Source organism: Macaca nemestrina, chromosome 5 (genome assembly GCF_043159975.1).
Source record: "Macaca nemestrina isolate mMacNem1 chromosome 5, mMacNem.hap1, whole genome shotgun sequence".
NCBI lineage: Eukaryota > Metazoa > Chordata > Mammalia > Primates > Cercopithecidae > Macaca > Macaca nemestrina.
In genome coordinates this window covers 178,981,198-178,997,296 of record NC_092129.1, presented here as the reverse complement: position 1 = coordinate 178,997,296, position 16,099 = coordinate 178,981,198, and the positions used below count along the sequence as shown (strand labels likewise).

General features: G+C 44.5%; 1 protein-coding gene across 3 annotated transcripts in view; it reads right to left on the bottom strand.

The window, feature by feature from the left end:
* LOC105487361 (LYR motif containing 4) overlaps positions 1–16,099 on the bottom strand; it is a 149,887-nt gene that overhangs the window by 90,971 nt on the left and 42,817 nt on the right. For all 3 annotated transcript variants that reach the window (XM_024794637.2, XM_011750812.2, XM_071097688.1), the window contains exon 2: positions 14,458–14,578. In XM_024794637.2, the coding sequence (XP_024650405.1) occupies positions 14,458–14,578 (121 nt within the window). The remainder of the gene's footprint in view (positions 1–14,457; positions 14,579–16,099) is intronic.

The window sequence follows — 16,099 nt, the reverse complement described above, 5'->3', positions numbered from 1 at the left end:
ATGATGCTCGGAAAGACAGGCTGAGATGGGTAGCACAGAAATCCAAGGACAATTTCACTGAAGCTCTAATGAGGCACATCTTGTTGATCAGGCACCATTCCATGTACATGGGTATGGAGGAAACGACAACAGTGAAAATCAGGCCTTTCTGTCTGTATACAGTAGTCTGCTGTCTGGGATAGCTGCTTGCTAGGCCTCCTAACGGCTCCTCGTCCTGCCTTCCCATCTTCTGAATTTGAGAACACCTTTATTCAAATTAAGGGACTCCCATTTTTTACTTCCAAACACCAATTTGCCCTACATGAGATTTCTATTTTCCTGGAGCCTTTATTTCACTTCATTGCCTAGCAGTCGGCAATGTGATGGGAACGTTCAAAATATGGAAGAGTACGTGGACTGAAATTCTCCCTTGGCCCTCCTGATTCTATTCGGGTAGATATACTTTTATCAGCATGCAATAAATATTTCATACTGAAACTGTCACTTGGAATTTAGTCTTCACAGCTCCACCTAACGCACTGAAAAGTGTCTGGGAAAGTCAGATGTGTATTATAACGAGAACGGCGTGCCGAGAGCCTGCAGCTGGGCAGGGCCCCTCGTGTCGTGTCTAAGTGGCTGGAGAGCAGAAGCACATGAAAGAAGAACGGACAGCTGTTCCCTTTCCGCACACTTATGGGGCTGAAACCAAAGTGGGAACGTCTCCATTGGGATTTGTTTTAGCACTTGAGTTTTTAAAAGTAGTATGGAAAAAGCAGTTTAAAGTATAGATGAGGCTGCAGCTGTCTCTTGCTTATTGAACACTTACCATAGGCCCAGCGCTGTGCTCTGTGCCTCACAAACACTGTCAGTCTCCTTCACACCCCTAGGAAGGGCAGACAATTATGCCTATTTTACAGAAGAGAAAGAGTCCCACAGAAAGTCATTTGCCTAAACTCACAAAGCTTGGGAGTGACAGCCAGGACTTGAAACCACTCCTGTTGTACTTCTGGGCCTGTGCCTTCATGCCTCCCCATGGGGCACCAGGGAAAATAAAAGAGTTCCACAGTCTCCTTTCATCGTTCTGGAACTTACCTCATGGATCACCTTTTCTTTTCAATTGACTCTGGGGGTGGGCTGGGAGACAGGAGAATACTCTAGTTTCTTTGGCTTCTTTTCTGGAAAAGGATACGGCCACTTCATCAAGGAAAGGAGGAGTATTAGTTTGAGTGTTTGTTAGTTAAGGATAACAGGACTCACTGGTGTGAAAGAAAAGCAGAATCGAAGGACCCCAAACTCATGATGCCAAGGGGAAAGTGAAGCTTGGGAAGTGAGTCACAAAAATTGCCTTCCTTTTGCTCCCAAACAGATAACTGACATTCCCCCGTCTTCACATGTGAAATGCAGACTCACTGAGCGCTAGTCAGAGCCTCACAAGGACGGAACCACTTGCCTCACTGCTACCCTCTCTCTTTTTTTTTCCCCTTCCTCTCCTGCACGCTCTTTCCCCTTTAAACACTGAAGTTCCCAAAACCCTCTTTGGAAAAGGCACAGATGACAGATCCTCCTATGACTCGTGTTTCTTTTTCCCGGGTGCATCCTCAACCTTCGCCAAATAAACCTCTATCGATTGAGGTCTGCCTCCGTCACTTTCTGGTTTACACTGATCAGCAGCTTTGCTGTTTTCAGAGGCTGCTAGTGCACATCATCTCACTTTGTCTGTTCACACAGATAGTAGGTGGTGCGCAGGGCAGGTGAAGACTGTTGGCCAGAAAGCAAGTCAGAGTCTGGACCAGAACCGTGAGTCTCAGTAGAACTCCCTGTGCTTTTCTACCAAGCCAGCTTGACTTTATTAGGCATTAATGGAGTGCTTTCTGCATCTACAAGGCACTGGGGGTATCACAGTGAATACAAACAACCCTGTCCCTCTGGCAGCTCACAGGGTAGGGACAGGGTGACTTATTAAAATGCCATTCTAAAACAATGTGATCATGCTATTAAGCGAAGTCACAATCAAGTGTGTTGTGCCCAGAGGACGACGAGATTTCAACAGGAAGAAAAGGGCAGGAAGGTCACTGAAGGCCTTCCCCAGGGGAGGAGGTAAATGCAGACAGAAGTGCACTGGGTGTGCTGTGGGCCTCATGCTGTGCTAGGTTCCAAGGACATGCAAGGCCCAGCCCGACAGCATCCTGCAATCTGGCTGGAGAGAGACTCATGGTTAGGAATCAACCGGAATACTGCAGAGGCTGGCCATGAAGGAGACTATCATGGGACAGGCTGACCACAGTACAGAAACAGACAGGAGCGAGCTATTTTCCGAGTGGTTCCCTGATCTGCCTGGGAGAGAAAAAAGTATGGTCAACGTCTTGTAGAAAAAAAACAGGCTGAGTTTCAAAAATTATTTCCAGTAGGAAAAATACTTTAATATTATGAAAAACATGAACAGCTATACAGACAGCAGTGAGCTTTAAATAATAGCTGAGACTTATTTTGAAAGAAACAAAACACTAAGTTTGGCTCTGTTAAAATAGAACCTGGTTCAAAGCAAGACGAAAATTTATTTTTGCAATTTTTACCAGCCCCTCCCTTCTCCACCTCACTCCTTCTCACAAGCTTTGATGAGTTCCAGGGAGGGAAACCTCATTCGTAAATGAGGTACCTACAACCTGTCACCTGTAGGAAAGGGCGGGCTCTGTTTTCCAGGTCACAGTACCCCAGAAGTCACGATGATCCATGCAACACTCCTGCCACTCCTGGGTGTCAAAAGCTTTCACAAAGTGCAGCTCCAGGCTTTTCTCAAACAGGCCCTGCTGCTGGGGCCGACCGTGAAGAACCAGCATTACATAACTCAGCATTACATCATCCAGTTACTCTCCCATGTGCAAGAAAACACACTTGCTGGGAGATCTGGGCAGTCAGGCTTTCCCTTTACAGTCAGTTTAGTCAATAGAGAGGGTCAGTGACATAGCTCACCCTTGGTCAAAATCCAGCATTCGCCAGGGTGTTTCTGGGACTTAGCAATCATTAGCATTTATTTTCAGAACCAGAAAATGTCAGGCATGAAAGGGACCTTAGAGATCCACTGAGCAACCCTCTCTTTACCCACAGGAGGAAGCTGGCCTCTGAGGGCTGGCTGCCAGCCAGTGGCGGGTAGGGGCAGAACCTAGGTCTCCGGGCTCACTGGGCCAGCAATCAGTGAGTATTTATTGGGTTCCCACGGCATAGCTATCTCTGTGTGTAATTCCGAAATGCACTCACTTATCAGTGAAATGGAATAGCCTATTGAAAGAAACCCCAAGGATCTCAACAAGGCAGTTAAATTTAGATTGGAACAATAGAGCCAATTCATGAAAAAATTCTTGTGCTATAAGGGATCTTGGAAAGCAATATGCTCGACTCCTTACTTTCTACAGGTGAGGTCTAGAGGTGAGGACTTCGTGGCGATGCTATCATTAACTTGTGACAGACTCTGAAGGGGAATCCTTATGACTTCAGGGTGGTGCTATTTTTATTCCACTGAGGAGGCGGGAGGAGTGGGGAGAAAAGTGCTTCTTAGGCTGGATGAAGTGGAAATGTTTGGGGAAAAGAAAGATATGTAAAATACTGATTTAATTCCACACTAGCATTATTTAATCAAACGAAGGTCATTCTGGTACCACATGTGAGACAATTCTTAGAGCCTTTTCAGTATTCATAACTGACCAATCCATGAAATTGCAGCTTTAATTACCAGACTGGGGAAGACACAAAATTTCTGACACATCGCTTGGCTCTGGTATTTGACATGACTTTAGAGAGACTCAATACCAGCTGCTGAGTAAGTGTTATTGGGATTTAAATTTAGGTGTATCTTGCTCAAAACCTCTTCTCTTATTCACCACTCCTATTACATCTCAGGGAGGAAAAAGTCACGCCGTTTTTTAGACTGATAGATGTATAATTAGGAGAGATCTTCCCAAGAGCACTGATGAAACTAGTCTTCACATATACACAGGTGAAATCCAACCAGTCCGAAAAGAAAATTCAGCTGTAGCTATCAAGGGCTCAGGAAATGAGTGCATGCCCTCATATACACAGCGGGCAAGGGGTCATCACCTCCCTGCCACCTCAGAGGGTGCGATACAGAAATACAAATTAACACAAACAAGGGGGAGCCCCTTGGATTGTCCTTCCTAAAAGATGTGACACTGTTCCTTTGTCATCTTGGGAGAAGGTCTGCATAAGCAGGACTGGAGTCAACTTTGATTACTTGAAAGGACAAGACAAGCAGTGAGGCATCAAAAAGCTTCCACTTAAGGGTACTTCAGTGATAGCGTGCCTGGAAAAGCACAATTGGAGCTGCAGCCTTCAGATCTACAGGGAAATTCTGAGCAAATACTTCTTAAATAAGGTGGATGAACTTTCACATTTTCAGAGTGTAGTTTTTGTATTTTTTTTCTTTTGAAGGCAGAGAGACAGTGTGTTTTCTGATAAACGATAAAGGAGCCAGGCCTCTAGGGATCAAGCTACTTATGAGCCTACAGAGGGTAAGCTGTTACCTTCTAATAAGAGCTCTAAATGAACAATTAGAAAAAGGAAGCATGCATCTTGCCACCGTCTTTCATCTTCAATGTCTTGTCTTCCTTCTGTCAAGGTAAGGCCACCCATAATCTGATCCCTCTTCTGACAGCTGACTAACAAGCGAGGGTGCATATGGGCCCATCATTCTCCTAATTGTGTGTCCTTGGGAGAATTACTCCAGAATGCCAGGTCTGAATTTCCTCACCTAAAAAAATGAGGATAAGAGTTCCTTTCTCTTAGGAGACACTGAGACCACATATTTAAAGTGTGGAGTACAGTGTGTGGTGCACGGTGTGTGTGCAAGGAAGCAGCACTGACAAGCACACATCACCACTGCTGTCACCACCATCATAAACATGACTCTTTACAGATGTGGTAAATTAGGCAAACAGGCAACTTGCCCGAGATCATGAGGTAAAATACCATCTGAGCTGAGAACTTCCGCTTCTTGCCTCTGAGACCAATGTGCTTTCTCTGCCAGAGTTAATAATATCTGTTTCCACTTTAGGTGCTTCAGCATCAAAACAGTTCCTCAAGGAATTCCACAGTGAATGATATGAGGACTAAATGGGAGAAGGATGGGTATCATAATAAAAATTCCCAAATGAAACTCTTGCAGAAGTTTTCTACGCAGAGCATTACTGCTGCCTTCTTCGGGAGCTCTCCAGCACATGGAAATACACTCAAGGACCACTGTTGTATATGAAAGACGCATGGGGAGACAGGCTTCTTTTAGAAAGGAAATGGAATCTTGTTTTATGCACATTATCCTTGGAGGAATTAAGCAAAACTAACAGGCAATCTCCAACCAAATGAGAGGCATTCCTTCCACAGGAACGCCGACTATGGGAATGCTGTTGCCCAGACTTGAGGATTTACTAGAATTTCTAGAAAAAGCAGGGAGGAAATTAGTTTAAATTCCTATTTGAAGACATCTTTTTATGGCTGCAGAGGAATTATATATTAAATAGATTGAAAAAATGAATGTCAAACAGGGGCCAAGCTATAAAGCTAAACAAACTGTCTCATTGCCTTGCATTCTTAAACTTCGACAGGGGGCTGGGGAATTTTCCACTCATCTGGAAAAACTTCTTATATCCAAAAGATACAGGGTTCACTTAGGGGGCAGTTCTGGTCTTTGTATGTAAATTCATGTTGCTTTCCTGAGGATTTTTATTGCAGTCCAAGACAGAATATTTAAATCTCCTTTGCCTCTGATGGGTTCATTATTACTTTTTATTTTATTATTATTATTTTTGAGATGGAGTCTCGCTCTGTTGCCCAGGCTGGAGTGCAGTGGCGTGATCTTGGCTCACTGCAACCTCCATCTCCCAGGTTCAAACAATTCTCCTGCCTCAGTCTCCCAAGTAGCTGGGATTATAGGTGCCTGCCACCATACCTGGCTAATTTTTTTGTATTTTTAGTAGAGATGGGGTTTCACCACGTTTGCCAGGCTGATCTGGAACTCCTGACCTCAAGTGATCCACCCACCTTGGCCTCCCAAAGTGCTGGGATTACAAGTTTGAGTCTATTATTACTTTTTTATTACACCCAGCCTATTATTACATTTTTATTGCACCCAGCCTATTATTACTTTTTAAATATGTACATTGATCCCTTGATTTAATCATAATTGATCTATAAAGGTATAGGGGAAAGTACTGCTGGGGTATGCTTTTAAACTTTATCCCGGTTCTATTAAATGAGTGAACAGATGGGACATTTAGAAGTGGGAAGAGTGCTATGTCCCCGAAGGGTCAAAATGAGACAGAACTTCTACAAGGTCCAAAGGACCTCATAGTTCCATGTTAACTCCCCACTTCATAATTATACGGCATAGAGTGGGTGCTCAGTAAATATCTAGGAAAAGAAACCATGGGCAACGGAATTGTAAACTATACAGTGTGTGTCACTTATCCAGAAGATGATGTGGAACATAGCTGAGAAGCCAACTGGGGAACGGGGAGAAGTCAAACCAAGACAGTAGTATAAACTTAAGATGGGGCTTGGGAAAAGCATTTAAATCTCTCTTTGTCTATCAGTTATTACATTATTGTTCTTCAACTGTTATTTCATTTTCTTTGGAAGAAACTGTCTGATCAGAGATATATTCTAGTACTGGTAACACATCTTCTACCAGGAAGGAAGAAGCATAACAGCAGAGGTGCTAACAACATGAATGAAGTAATTCAATTTTCTGCGTTTCCTTCTAACAGAAAGGCTAGATGAAGAGAAGTCTATGGAATCTATGATGATATAAACATATAGCTGGCATATAACTTTGTTCATCTGCAGCCTAAACTCTGTAGAGTTAAGTTCTTGGTGAAAAACGGCCAAGGAAAACCGGGCACAGAGTATTTCAGTCTAACATGTATCAGTAGTTTCTCTAAATAGAGAAGAAGCGGACAGATATTTGTGTGAATGTTGAACCATGGGATTTTAGAACTGGCAGCAGCCTTAGAAATTACAGTATAATCCTTTGGTTTTACAGATGAGAAAACAGAGGGCTCACAGATATAAATTCACTAGGTTCAAGCTTCCAATAACTTAAGCTTCCTATCCCTAAATACCAGGGTCTGAAGAATTTAATTTCATTCTTCCAAATTAAAAAAAAATCAGTGACTGGCTATAATTCATTTTGAAAAAGAAGGGGTTTGTTTTTATTGTGGAAAAAACACAAACCATAAAATTTCTCATCTTAACCATTTTTAAGCGTTCAGTTTAGCAGTATTAAGTATATTCACATTGTTGTGAAACATGACCAGAACTTTTTCATCTTCCCAAATTGAAACTCTGTACCAATTAAACAATTTGCCTTTTTCTCCTCCTCCAGCCCCTGTTATTCATCATTCTACTTTGAATTTCTACAAATTTGACTGCTTTAGACACCTCATATAAATGGAATCACACAGTATTTTTTTGTGTATGGCTTATTTCATTTAGTAAGTCCTCAAGGTTCATCCATATTGTAACATGTAACAGCATTCTGTTCCTTTTTAAGGCTGAATAATATTCAATTGTATGTATATACCATATCTTGTTTATCCATTCATTGTTGGACATTTGGACTGATTCTACCTTTTGGCTATTGTGGATAGTATATAATTATTTTCATGTATTTTAAATGTCCCTTAGATAGGGACTGACTTCCCTTTATTCCACTAAAACAATAGGCACATAAATTTTATAAATTCTCTCAAATTATCAAATATTAACAATACTTAAGTTGAATGCATACAAGTGGAGAGATACAGGGTGCACTATGTGTTTTCCCACAAAGGACCTCAAACATACCTACTTCTTCTCAGGCTGTTACTTTCATTCAAGTTTTAACCACCATCTAGGGCACTGGAGTGGATATTGCAGTGACTGACAATGAGAGAGGGCCTGGTCATGATTCACTAGCTTCTAATTTCACAACAGCACATTCAAAGACTGAACCATAGAATAGCAAATAAAGGTAAAAATAAGTATGGTTTCAGAGACTCAACTAGCACTACCCCAAATAGCAATAAATTCAGCAAATTACTTTGCTTAGTATTCTACAAAAGGAAAAATAAAGTGTAAGCTAAGAAACACTGAAAATGCTTCATCTCACACTGACATTAACAAAAATGGATACTACGTGTAATGTTAACCCCTTCTCCAATAATCTTTAATGGTTGTACATGGTGCCTGCTCTTAATCTCTTATGACTGCAGATTCTGAACTTGAGTGTAACACATCCACTATTTTGAGTTGCTTAACTAAAAAAGCACTAGCTGAAGAACAGCTGCTGTGGTAGAAAACAGTGACCCCTGAAAGGCTGATGGGAAGATGGGCACCACTCCAAAACCCTACCATTATCTAGAATTGGAACACATCCAGTTATCTTCTTACTGCACAATTATGTACTATAATAACAATATATTTTTTCATCCAAATACTTAGATTTTGCTGAATATTCCTGAAATCATGATCTTCATTCATGTGGTTCAGGGGAATCTCATTAGAATCTGGTGCATTCCCATTCCTGTTTCCCATTCCCATTCCCAACACTCTCTCTCTCTCTTTTTTTTTTTTCCCCTTTTTCTTTTTTTTTTTTTTTTGAGATGGAGTCTCGCTCTGTCGCCCAGGCTGGAGTGCAGTGGCGCGATCTCGGCTCACTGCAAGCTCCGCCTCCCAGGTTCACGCCATTCTCCTGCCTCAGCCTCCAGAGCTGGGACTACAGGCACCTGCCACCACACCCGGCTAATTTTTTGTATTTTTAGTAGAGACGGGGTTTCACCATGTTAGCCAGGACGGTCTCGATCTTCTGACCTCGTGATCCACCGCGCCTGGCCACAACGCTCTCTTTTACTTTGTTTTCTCTAGACATGAGGCTATGAAGCTAGCTCTACAACAAAGATTACAACTCGATTTCAAAATGCTTAGAAAATATTTTCTCTTTGGTGAACACTAAACCTCTATGAACTATACAGGGAAGGAAGGCGTCCCAGTGATGCTGATGCTGCAAGTCTCTAGAAGATGCTTGAAGAGCAGGTGCTAACAGACAGGAAATAGTGACACAAAACAAGGTACACTAGAGTTAAAAACCAAAGGGGAGTGGCATACTGCAGAACTACCTGTAAGCCAGGGCAGTTTACTGATACTTATTCTAACTAATGCCTTGCAAATAGGGTCCAGAGGAGTATCTTTATTTAGAACAGCAAAATGGAGAAAAGTACAAAGACAAAAGCAAAATCGGGCTGCCTTTTTGCTCCTGTTTCTGATGTAAAACACCTAAGAAGCCTTGTCAATTGTCTGGGGTAGAAATCCTTTGGTGCTTCTTTGCTGCTCAGACTGTTGAGAGCTATCTGCCCAACCCTACAAACCACCCAGGTTTGTCCATTCTTTCTGGCTCCAGCCGGTCTGGACATAAAAGGCCTCTCAAGTCTTTCTGATCCCACCCGGGGGGCAGACAGGGAAACTAGGTTTAGTGGGGGCTAGCCCAGAACTTGCTTTCAGCAGAGAGGGAGAGCTTTCAGGGTCGGCTGGCTTTACAGAATCATCTTATATGGAAATAACGGCAGTTTATCAAAAGGTAGGAGAATGCCTCTGCTAATTCTGGGATATGACACGATGCATGAAGTTGGAAAGAGATTTGCGACTGACAGACTGGATGGTAATTTTCCAGGGGAGATGTGGTCCAAGAATGTTAAGGAAAGAACAAGTGTATGTCTGGCTTCTACTGAGTGGGCCACAGTCATGGGAAATGAGCAAAAGGAGGCTGACTTGCTTATCACGAAAGAAAAACGAGCTGCCACTTCTTGGAATGAGAGTAATCCTTAAGCGCTGGGTGAAGGCTAACAAAGGCTGATGTATCTAGAATCCCTCAGGGTTGCCACAATGAAGACGAAGATCTTGCACATTAAGGACACAAAGGAAGAATGAATGACCTCTGAGGAGAGTTGAAGTGGTCCTTAAATATCATCAGAACAAAACGGGAGGGTGACTTAAGACTATCCTTCAGTTTCTACTGACTCAGGAGCCCATGTCCTTGAACTTCTGAGTTTGCTCTAAGGAGCTAGAAGAGCTGAGCACATGCCAGGCCATGTGACCTTAGACAAGGCTTCCAGATTTCCTGCACCTCGGTTTCTCTACCCAGAAAACCAGATCATTTTTGTCCACAGACTTATTTTAAAAAGCAAAATCTACCAGGGTTATGGGACCAGGGGTGGGGGGTATCATTAGCACCACAGAGGACTCATGTGACTGAAGAAGCCGCCCTCTGAAGAATGAGTGGAAAGCAGGGGGAGCAGGTAAGTGTTGTGGGTGGAGAATTTCAGTGTGAGCACTGCCTTTCCGGTGTGCATGTCTGGCAGCTGGAAAAGTGGCTGTGGGCTTCCTCACTGGTGGAACCGTGAAGCTGGGATCCATGTGCACCTGGGCAGGTGGGGCTTGGAGTCCAAATCATCAAGTGGAAGAGAGACTTGATATGAAGACTATCACAACTCCATGAGGGTTAATATGTCACGATCCCCATCAGATTTCCATATTCCTTTCATGGTTCATTCCTTCAGGAGGGAGACCGTGGGTGGCCAAAAAGACACCCTGATTTTGGTGGTGTAGACCCCGTGACTGAGATGTATGACCTCAGGGAATATACTTCATGCATTTAGTTAGTCAGTGAAAACTTACTAAGAGCCAGCTCTTAGTAAGGATGTTCTTACATGGGATGTTCTCGATCCTGTGGATAATAACAGCAAGCATTTGCACAACATTTACTATGTGCTAGCATTATCCCAGGGGCTTCGCATATGTTAGGGTACTTGATCCTCACTACCACCCATAAAGTAGGGCTTACTTTCATCTGCAGTTTGCATTAGGCACTGAGAGGTTAAATATCTTGCTCAGGGTCACATAGCTAGCAGGCTGAGTCAGGACATGAACACAGACGGGCTGGCCCCAGAGTCCATGCTCTTCCCCACCCAGTGGAGATGATGACAACGACAGGGGAGATCCCTGTCCTCATGCCCCCTGCTGTCTTGCAAAAGAGGGAGAAAACAGACAAGGCCACAAGTAATGTCATAGTAGGTACTGATAAGTGCTGTCAGGAAAACTAAGGCAGGGCAGGGGAGAGACAGTGAGTCTGTTTTATATGGTGTGATCCCAGGGGGGCCCCTATGGGAAGACGAAATCTGAGCACAGGCCTGGGTGGAAGGGGAAGGGAGCTACAGGAACGTCTGGAGGGACTCCTCCAGGTAGGGGGTGCACAGGCATTGAGATGGCAGCAAGTTCATGGAAATAGGGAGAGTGAGGGAGAGGAGAGCAATGGAGGGCCTCTGGGGACCTCAGATGGGCTTCAGGTTTTATGTTAGGGTGCCATGAAGCAAGAGCCTGGAAGGGGTTGAGCGGGGCAGTGGCCCAATCTTTCTTTTGAAAAAGATCACTGTGATGGTGGTGTGTGGAAAACAGACCGTGTGTGGGGTGCAGTGGTAGTGGGGGCACCCGGAGGACAGGTCAGAAGGCTACTACAGCAGCCAGTTACAGAGGACAGTGTGCAAAAATACAGACTCTCCACCTCACCACAGGCTGTTAGTCCAAAGGCATCTTATGCCAGCTTGCAGCCAGATGGCTTGGGAGGCCACTACGCCTTATACCCTAACTACGGTAAAGGCTGCATGTGGATTCAGGAAGAGTCTTGACATGAAAGGGAAGTGAGTAGAAACTTCGTAGCAGCTGCTGTCTAACTGGTTCTCTGAAGGGATGAGAACGCTTTCATCCCTGAGGTGGTGACAGCATGCTGTTCTGCAAGGTCACCATGGAAGCCCTGGCCCCACAGTATGTATTCTCCATCAGGAAGGTGCAGTGGACAGGCTGCCCTGGGGAGGGCGCCCTTGCCCTGCACATGCCACTGCTCCAGTGAGTCTGTCCTGGCGAAGGGGGGATCACTGGGATGTCAGATGAGGGCCAGTTTAGTCTTTTGTTTTTGTTTTTTGTTGAAAGGGTGGTTTGAGCATTTCAAACCAAGAAGTGACACAGACAATTAGATATAGCAGGAAAAATGATGGCACAGATTATTTACAATCCCTCTTTTCTAAGCAGTTTATACTCTGTACAATTTTACGCTAAAGATAAAACCTGCCTGTTTTGCCAACCTCTACACACAGTAAGTGCCAAAGAACAAAATCTTTCTGCGTTTATGCAAAATAAGAACTCAGCTGCTTGTTCTTCTATGCTCCACTGCTAAAGGATCTCATAAAATTCAACCACTGGTGACTGGAAATGCCATTGTTCTAGAGTTTTCAAAATGTTTACTCACGTAAATGCCACTCTCAAAATATATATAAATGTACAGATCAGTTTCTTTTCTGAGTACCCTACTATCCTCTGGCTTTAGAGATCATTTCCCAGGACTGTCTGAGTGTGGCAGTTATTCTATTACTAAATAGCTGTAGAACTCAAGGATGGTTATGAGAATCCCAAATGCTATTCTAGAAAGAACTGTTATATTATGTAGGCAATATAACAAGACCTTTAATCTTGACATAAATTGCAAATTATAGTTTCAAATATTGCTTCTTTTTTGAATTGTTTAGAGTCAAGCATGAAGAAGGGTCAGGGAAAGATTATTATCTAATTTAATATCAGCCAAGCTGGCATCTCCTGATGATGCTAAAGAAGCCCTCTCAAAACAGTACAGCATAACTTACAGAAATGGTAAAGGGTTTCCCCCTCCACACTTTATAAACAAATTTCCTGCAAGTAAAAGAGAAACACGAAATGGAAGCAGAAATGGAGTTTATTGCGTGATTGCTGCTAAGTCCAAGAAAAACAGTGAAAAGGGTGTTTTTTAGAGAGTAAGAAAACCCATCGGTGGACAGTGACTTCAACCTCTGACGTTCTAATTACTCTTGGGGATGTTATCAGACCGCCCAGGAGATCAAGCTGCTGCACAAGCTCCACCCACCTCACCTGATGAGAAAAGCTCCGCCCGCCTCACGAGGATGAGAGAAGCTCCGCCCGCCTCACGAGAACGAGAGAAGCCCCGCCCGCCTCACGAGAATGAGAAGCCCCGCCCACCTCACGAGAATGAGAGAAGCCCCGCCCGCCTCACGAGAACGAGAGAAGCCCCGCCCGCCTCATGAGAACGAGAGAAGCTCCGCCCACCTCACGAGACCGAGAAGCTCCGCCCACCTCACGAGAATGAGAAGCCCCGCCCGCCTCACGAGAATGAGAGAAGCCCCGCCCGCCTCACGAGAATGAGAGAAGCTCCGCCCGCCTCACGAGGATGAGAAGCCCCGACCCCACCTCAAGAGAATGAGACACCCCCGCCCACCTCAAGAGAATGAGAAGCCCTGCCCGCCTCACGAGAATGAGAGAAGCCCCGCCCGCCTCACGAGGATGAGAGAAGCCCCGCCCACCTCACGAGGATGAGAAGCCCCGCTCGCCTCACGAGAATGAGAGAAGCCCCGCCCGCCTCAAGAGAATGAGAGACGCCCCCGCCCACCTCAAGAGAATGAGAGACGCCCCCGCCCACCTCAAGAGAATGAGACGCCCCCGCCCACCTCAAGAGAATGAGACGCCCCCGCCCACCTCAAGAGAATGAGACGCCCCCGCCCACCTCAAGAGAATGAGAAGCCCCGCCCGCCTCACGAGAATGGGAGAAGCCCCGCCCGCCTCACGAGGATGAGAAGCCCCGCCCACCTCACGAGGATGAGAGAAGCCCGCCCGCCTCACGAGGATGAGAGAAGCCCCGCCCACCTCACGAGGATGAGAGAAGCCCCGCCCACCTCACGAGAATGAGAGAAGCCCCGCCCGCCTCACGAGAATGAGAAGCCCCGCCTGCCTCACGAGGATGAGAGAAGCTCCGCCCGCCTCACGAGAATGAGAGAAGGAAGCACAAGGTGATCCTTGGCACTTCCACGAAATGAAAACACGCCCTCCAGGGTCCTTTATGGGGTCAGCACCCAAGCAGGTGACTTTACACCATCTGCACCTGCAGATGCACCGCCCATGTGGCAACGTAATTCAGGTTCACCACCCACGATGGTGTCTTCAAGAAAAGCGCCACGTTCTGTTTATCCTGAATTGTGATTAAAAATACTAGGAAAGGGAGAATATATTTATACTCTGAAATATATCCAAGTATACATGTGCAATACATCTTATAAAAACTTAGCTTTCAATAACAGTAATGCAGAAATTTCTCATATTTAAAGTATCAGCTTTCCAGAAGGATACACTTCCTGGAAATTCTGGAAAGCTGATATTTTAAGTTCAACTTGAATCTGAAAATATGAGAGTTCACCTTTACATGTCTGTATTAGTACAAGGAACAGAGTTTCATGATCCTGCTCTGTAAATCACCAACATCAAAAGCACTGCTGTCTAATCAAGGGGGATATGTCAAAGTTTAAAGCTCTTAATGAAAAACAGTACGTCATTGAACCATCTTACCTGTCGACGAATTACTTCAAGGTCTCTCTTGGCTTTATTCACTAGGGTTTGAATTTCTACAGGATCCTTCACATTTTTATTTTCTCTGAAGGCATCTCTTATCCTCCTGACAGCATATGTTCTAAATGAATTCAGAGGAAAAAAAAGAAAAGGTGTCAGTGTGTCTGAGACTATGCTTTCAAATGAATTTAAAAGCTTTTCCTTTAGAATTAACTGTCTAATCTTCCCCTATGGATAATCCACTTTGATCTCTGCTCGTGGCGCAGGCAGATCCATTACCATTCTGGGATGACTAAGCAAACAGATTTAGGAAAATAAATCTACTCTCAACAAGCCACATACAAATGGCAAACTGCTACTGAAGAGTTCCTTAGATTATTGGTTCTTTAGCATTATTCACATCTGGCTTCACTCCATTTACATGGATAATTGAACCTTTAGTGTACAGACATAAATCAAGAATTCAGAGGTTAGCTGCAGTGATCCATGATTGTGCTACTGCACTCCAGCCTGGGCGACAATGCAAGACCCTGTCTTTAAAAAAGGAAGAAAAAAATTCAGAGGTTAAATGATGATCACATTTGCATGTACCCAGATAGTGACCTATGCTTTCCAATCCCTGTCCCATCTTCTGGCTCTCACTTCCCTTTCTTTGGTCCACATTAGGATCCCACCACAGTTGAACCTGTGGAATTAGGCCAACATGCTTTCTTTTCCTCCATCTTGAAAGTGCACACGCCTACCACCCACCCCCAAGCAGACAGATCACTTGCAGTACGGGACAGCAGTTCCACAGCAAGGCTTGCGGATCAGACAGGCTTGGGTTTGTAGCCTTGCTCCAGCTCCTACTGTTTGTGTGAACTTGGGCAAGCTTTTTAACAAAAGGCCATGTCTCCTCATCTGTCAAAAAGGCATAATAATGCTAAGTGCTGCTGGGAGGATTTGGCTTTAGAACATGGGTCTGGAATTTGGCCCAGAGCCTGTTATATAGAAAGACTCAATAAATGAAAGCTATTCTTAACACTTGTTACGCCTTAATGCAATTAGTATTCCCTCTCCTCATGCCATAACCTTGCCTTCCTTAGTCCTGCATCTTTACAGTCACACCACAGTGTGCGTACAGAAGGTAGAGTGGTCTGGATAATTAGCCACAACAGACAACTCAGCAGTCCTTAGACATAGTCCCACACTCAGATGGCTATGGTCTATCGCTAGCTCCACCCCATCTACTCCAGAATGAAAGGCACAAGACTAAGGAGAAGCAGACTGAGTCAGACATGTGAGACACCATTTTCTCTATTTTTTTTTCTTTTTTAGAGATGGGGTGTCCCTCTGTTGCACAGGCAGTGTCATGATCATAACTCACTACAATCACAAACCCCTGGGCTCAAGTGATCCTCCCGCCTCAGCCTCCACAGTGGCTAGGATTACAGGCACCCACCACCACGTCTGGCTAATTTAAAAAATTTTTGAGGGGGATGGGGACTTGCTGTGTTGCCCAGGCTGGTCTTAAACTCCTGGGCTCAAGCTACCCTGCTGCCTTAGCATCTCAAGGAACTAGGATTACAAGCACACGCCATAGTGCCTGGCTCTCCAGTCTTAATGATCACAGACTGCTCTGCTTTTAACCTTGAGCACCGGT